General features: G+C 42.9%; 1 protein-coding gene across 1 annotated transcript in view; it reads right to left on the bottom strand.

Annotated features, from left to right (window-relative positions):
* Positions 1 to 31: 31 nt before the first annotated feature.
* The window catches only part of LOC147026771 (mitochondrial import inner membrane translocase subunit Tim23-like), a 37697-nt gene continuing 31184 nt past the window's right edge, over positions 32 to 6544 (bottom strand). Inside the window, exons 4-7 of the mRNA XM_085882576.1 lie at positions 5117 to 5201; positions 4251 to 4309; positions 598 to 708; positions 32 to 376 (exon numbers count right to left, since the gene is read on the bottom strand). Of these exons, the coding sequence (XP_085738702.1) occupies positions 261 to 376; positions 598 to 708; positions 4251 to 4309; positions 5117 to 5201 (371 nt within the window). The 3' untranslated portion in view covers positions 32 to 260. The remainder of the gene's footprint in view (positions 377 to 597; positions 709 to 4250; positions 4310 to 5116; positions 5202 to 6544) is intronic.

Genomic DNA, 6544 nt, shown 5'->3' with positions numbered 1-6544 from the left:
GACAAACAGACATCAAAACAAACAAAAAAAGTGCATATGTAGAAATTTTTAATTTAAACAAAAAGATGAGGGCAAAGTTAAACAATAAAAGGCAGGAAAACCCCTTCCCTTCTACCTCTCAAATCTAATTGTGACAAGGTTTGGAAAACAAAAACAAGAAAACAGCAACAGCATATTTCTTCTCAAGTTATCCAAGACGAATAACATCAATATCTTGTGTTGTTTCACTGGCTGGCTCGTGGTGCTGTACAACCTCTGAGTCAGACTCTTTGCCTCTGCAGGTAGATTTTTATTCTGTCCCAGCCGTTATAAATGGCATAAAGACTGGAGAGCGTCAAGCCAGCTAATCCTCCACGAGCCAAGCCCCGTAGTCCACCTAGAAAACGAAATGCAAAAGCAGAATTGGACACGTTCCTGTTGGAAATTAATCCCTCGAAGGGGAAGCGTGCGAGGCAGTTGCACAAGTTTAAGATGTGTAAAGAGGGTGCACAATTGTGCATTGCAAGCACATTCGACAGAGCAACAATCACATGGGTTTTCACAATTTAGAAACCAGACATGGGTGAGAACCGCTCAAGTGGCGTGGCTGTGATGTACCTGTAGATTTGTACAACATTCCTGTGCAGGTACCCCCTGCAAGTGTGTTGAGCTCATCCTCAGCTCCACGCACATACTCTAATCCAACTCCAAAAACACTGTACATCAAAGCTGGGGAAGGCAATAATACATTCAGTGCAACCTGGTGCTATATTTTAAAGACCCATTAAATGTTTTGTTTTTTAAAACATTGCCCTATCAGAGAGGTACAGAGGCCTCTTGATTTTAATTATCTTCTGGTCTTGATCATCCCTTCCAATCCTCCCCAGTCACTCCAGGGCACACGCACACTTCAAACTAGCCGGTTGAAATCTAAGATCATGATAACAGCCAATTCGTAATAAGCCAGTTGGTAGCACTTCAAATGAAAACAAATTTTTTTAATGGAAAAATTAAACAAAAGTTCAAAAACAATTTAAAATTGGAAAAAATAAGTAAATAAAAGGTTTAAATCTGAAAAATTCAAACAGGACAATGCACACCAAGAATAAACAATACCTCCCTCTGAGAACCACTTTCCTTCTTAGCCTCACAAAAGAGTTTTATAGATCACCTCGACTCCTTTGTTTCAATTTTGTCCCACCTCTCCTCTCGGGCTTCAACTTGCCAGTACACCACGACCTCAGGTCATCTTCCATCTCCGCCTAGACTTTCCCACCGTCCATTATCAACCTATCCCTTCAATAATTGCACGTCACCGTTTCCTTTACTCGTTGGTCCATTCTCAGGTTGTTGTTTTTTTTTTTTTTGTCCATCTGTTGTCCCACCATCAGGATGTTGTCTTTCTTACACACTGCCAACTCTCTCTTCCATGAACCTTGATTTTTATTTATACACAACAGGTATGAAGCAAATGGAGAATTTAACAAATTGCAGTTGATCCACCAACTAAAAGGTTCCCAATTGTGGGTCAGGTACATTTAATACAGTACTAATATATATATATATATATATATATATATCACATGAAACATCAACTCCTAAGGATCTTGGTAAGAGCAGCAAGCAAGTCATAGCACCATGTCCACAAAGCTGCAGTGTTAATGGCAAAAATCAAAGGGTCTGCTTTACAGTTCAGTGAAACCACAACGAAAAGATGAAACCACAGTTGATTCTCAATTGCTGGATGGCTTTGCAAACCGACGATGGAGATCATATGTGTCACCACTCGGTGCAAAGAGTGAATGTAATCCAAACAAAGTGGTCTGAAGCGAGTCGAGTCAATTGTAAAACGTTGAGCGAATTTACCAACCCTCGGTGTCCCATTTGCCTGCATTAGTTGGTGGACGTTAAAGATCCCATGGTGTCCTTCGTGATGAGTCGAACTATTGCTGGCACCCTGAAAAAAATTACCAATTTCTGCTCTAACCATCGTCAAATGTCAGGCCTGGCCAGCCAGTTCATGAAAGTCTTGAGCCAAGCTTCCCCTGGCTAACCCTGCAAGAACATGGGATAAATCATGGCCGTTGAAGAAGTAGTTGGCTAATAAAAGTGATGTCGGCTGACTTTCAAACAGATGGAAGATGATCTTGGGCAACTTACAGTGAATAGAGCAGAATGTGAAGTACAACATGTTATTTTCTGATTAAATCTGTCAGCGAAGCAACGGGTAAAATTGCAGAGACTGATGGGACCAAAGCGCACGCCGAATAACATCTTTGATGGGAGCAAAGACCATGATGAGGGTAACAGCTTTGTTGGGATGGAGGACCGCACACGTGGCATCCGGTGTCGTGCCGTTCGACATGAGTTTCGGATGCAGCCTTGGCCTGCAGCTACGATGGAGCAGAGGGCCACATACGTGCTCCCAATGTCGTGCTGATTGACACAGTTGGGATACGGCCTGGCCTTGCAGCCAAGAGGGCCTTATCAACTCCATCCAGTCGAGGGTATAACCGAGCTTTGGTGGGGTCGAGGACCGTGCTGAATATAACAGCTATGCAGCTTGGTGTGCTTTATCGCTCCCACTGAGGATAACTCGCTTTGCCAACTCTCTCCCACACTGCGACTCCATACCATAATGTATGGGTGTGATCAAGCTTCGGTGGGACCGTGTGTAGAGATGGCTACCGGTGGCAGCGGTGCACCATGCTCGGGCGAGCAGGGGTAGGATCAGGTGTACCCAGGCGGTTGCGTGGATCTACCTCATTGCCGCTTTGGGGACGGAGGATGGAATGGAGCATTAATAAGGATCCAACATGATTCACGAGTCATGGTTCCTTGCTGGGGTAAAGATGGATGCTTCCGGACCGGGGAAGGCTCCCCGGTTCAGTCTTCGTGACTCGCGAGTGGAGATGGCGACCGGTGGTGGCGGCAGCGCACGCGTGCACACGTAATTGTGATTGTACATGCACATGAATCGTGGTTGCGCGTGCACGCACACACAAACCTTAACTAACCTGTCCCGTTCTTTGTACTTCTCGGTGTGCTATTCATATCTCTTGGAACCTATCCAGACATCTTCATTGTTCCTCAGAATTGTTGAGTTGTACAAATTACCCATACTTAACTATCCGAATCAAAGGTCTCTTGGCAGTGTCACAATCGGCTCCCATAAAAGCGACTGATGAATTGCCTTCATTGTCTTCAAACTTTTCTTGACTTATCAGGCCCCTTGCCTTCATCATCATGAAAATTAAATGTACACTCTGGAAGACAGTTTTTCTGAAGACCCGAGTCAGTGTCCATCAGCATAAAGACAATGTTGAAAGGTTTAGGGATATTTCGGATGGAGAGGGAAATAGATAAAGATAGAGAGAAACTTAAACTTATTAAAACAACATTTAGATGGTTCATCGTGAAAGTGCATTCAAATGCGCAATAGTTTAAATCATGTTTCATACTGGACAGGTTTATCCACATAGATGATGCAGCGTGAGTGCGCATGGGTATGACCTCATCAAAAAAGTAACAACAGGTTGAAGAGGTCATTTTTTTATGGGGTCTCCTATCTTGGAATTGTGCTGTCAAATAGATGTTTGTCCAACAATGTGGTTTTAATATTAACCTGGATTGCTTTATAACCTCATGTTCTGAAAACTAAGCACACTTTGTGGTTATCCTTGAAATTACAATGATGTATAAAAGTTTGTAAGTGGCAATGTTCAAAACAGCCATTTGAGAACATCATGAAAATAGCAATTGATGGTGGTGAATGGCTGTCTTGAAGATATCGAGGGAAGAACGAGATTGAAGAAAGGAAATCGGTTCCACAGGCGGGGAAAAGGAGGAACGGATGAGTGTATGCGAGCAGCGATTCTGGATTTTTGGAGTTTCACCAGGAGGGGGTATGAACTTGCCGAATGGAAACACAAAACGGTGTAAACAAGTTGGCTGTATCATTCTCTCATCCACCCTGCTGCCATCAGCCAAATGCGTGATAAGATCGAAGTCTTAATAAATCAAAGCTGCTGACTTTGGGCAATGAAAAAAAAGCATACTCGTCACAACCAAACAAAACCAGGTTGGGAAAGCAAATAACCCCATTCCTGGAGGTGATTTGTGAGCCAGCTTGGTTTTAAATGAATAATCCATTTGAGACATTTTCTTATTCCCCAAACGTGGGGGTTTTTTTGTTTGTTTGTTTTTTTTAATTGCTGACTTAAGCTGTATTAGAACCCACCACCTCTAGGATACCAGTTCACACTGCTTACCCAAAGATCCAAGGGTATTTGCCCAAGCAGCCCCCTGTCTTGTGACCATGTTGAGGATTCTGTAAAAGAAAGTAAGCAAGTCATCTTCATCACCTGAAAAAAGGCTTGGCATTGTTTGGACGACATTGACCCAATTGAAGATAGGGGACCATACATGCAAACAAGGGAGATAAATTGGAAAATAGAGGTTATGGAAGGGGGAGCAGGGGGCAGAGAAACTGTCAAATAGCTTTCGCAGATGTAATATGTGTACAGTCCCTTAAGATTGCAGTTGTGGAAATATTTCTGCTGTTGTGACATCTTCGACTCCTTTATTTTTTTTTGCCACCTTCCTTTTAAACAATAAAGGTAATCCGATCTCAATCTGCTGCGAACTTTGCAACCAAATAAAAATATACGGCCAACTCAGAATCCTTCATCCATTAACATTTTGCTCGTGTGGGAGTGCGGTGGAAGGTTATCGGTCAAGTCATGCAATCCCTGTTATCCCACTCCTTACAATGCGTCTCCCTGGTCCTTCCTCTCTTCCCGATTATCTATAATTGTACATACCCTTCCATCATGCATCAAAGGCCCTCGGCCGATGATGAACGCAGAGGTAGGAGTGGTTGAGAGTTAAGTCGAGAACTTAAGTGTGAAGAGGATGGGAGGGAATGGAGGGCATTATCTTCTACCATCGTTTTTGCATCCGTGATGTGTCGGTGGGTCCTCAAAGGTAATCATTTCACATGCTTCAACAACAAATGAAACTGAGGAGCAACAACCTTCTTCCTTTAAAAGCAGGCCGGGACACTGGATTGTTACCATCTTATGAGCCGAGCTTAGTTTTTAGCCCCATGCAGTCTGAAATCCACAGAGAGCCTTACTGGACGTTGCGTGGTTTGGCCCACTGCATGTCTCGTGTCTCCTGTAGCCCCAGACGAAGGCCATTAAGAGCTCCAAAACCAGCACCTGAAAAAAGGTGGACAGAAGAAAGGAAGTCAACTGAAAGGTTACAACAAATCTATCGGGATGAGTATCATGGGAAGGACATTCTGAGAAAGCAAGCTCTAATTATGGCATGGAATCTTTCAAGCTGCACACACATCAAGAAGGCAGTAAATGCTGAAATAGTGCGTTTTGTTGAGTCACAGCAAAACTGAGAAATTACTAGAATGAAGTTGAATGGTTGGGGTTAAAATATCTGCCGATGCGCATCAAGATTTCTCACTTAGAATTTAGCACCGATGATCGAAAGGACAGCTTTGATGTGCAATCCGGATTCGTTCGGTCACTCGAAGAGCATCGTTCTTGAGGTGGGAAGCATTTTCCTTGACGAAACCAAGTGTTATAAAGCTTAGACCAGATTTGGGCGTGGTGGAACTTGGTGGAACTTTTTTTTTTGTCTTAATCCAAGCTCACACTGCCTGCAGATCAATGCTGGAAGCAGAGATATGACCCCAGATCTTTCGCTTTGGTCTTGCGTATCGAGCAGAGATTGTGGAATATCAACACCGACGTGTTGTATAGCACCTGCAGCAAACTGGCACGATACCTCACGTTCACCTTGAACATATTGTCTCCAATGACATGAGCTCACTTGAGAGTTAAAAGTCAAATTTGTCTTACAAGCCAGGGCTTCAGATTCAAATAATTAGCAACATGTCAAAAACAATATCTCATTTGTTTGGAACTTTTACCGAGCTGTTTACAAAGCACATATAATTGGCCCAAATCTTTAGGTAACCGCTTGGCAAGCCAGGAAAGGCATTCAAGTGGAGCCGCGTTGGACGACAATTTGGAGTTTGTTATGATTGTATGCTTATGATTTGATACTTGAAAAATTGTTTATTAGATATGACTCAGTAATGTTTATCAAGGCAAGATGGTAATTGTAAAAAGTGAGCAGAGTATAACGGAGGTGAGTGTTAATATTGTAATTAGATTTTAAGCCATATGGGAAGATCGTAAGAGTTCATGAAGTTTCTTGTTATTTTTGGATGGACAACCACGTTGCGTTAACGAGCAATTTCTGACAGCATTTGGAAAGAGAACCATCTGGTAATTGCAAATAGTTTCTCGAGGGAGGAGCTGTCGTGAACAGAGTATTTAAATCTTAAACGCAGTACGGTAAAACGTTTATTGTTGTGGAGGTTACGTTCTTGGAAAATGCCACAATATTCAAAACATTGAAGGTTAAAACCGAGAAGGGCACTCGGTCGAGAGCATATCTCTGCCAGGCTGATTAGTTTATGGTGTGTATCCCACTGATAGGCTGGATCTAGATTTGGACCTGAACTAAAATCGAATCGGCT

The sequence above is a fragment of the Eptatretus burgeri genome, chromosome 5 (assembly GCF_056783735.1).
Source record: "Eptatretus burgeri isolate ZD-2024b chromosome 5, Ebu_testis_v1, whole genome shotgun sequence".
Lineage (NCBI taxonomy): Eukaryota > Metazoa > Chordata > Myxini > Myxiniformes > Myxinidae > Eptatretus > Eptatretus burgeri.
Note: the sequence above shows the minus strand (reverse complement) of the source record. Positions and strands in the feature narration are given on the sequence as shown.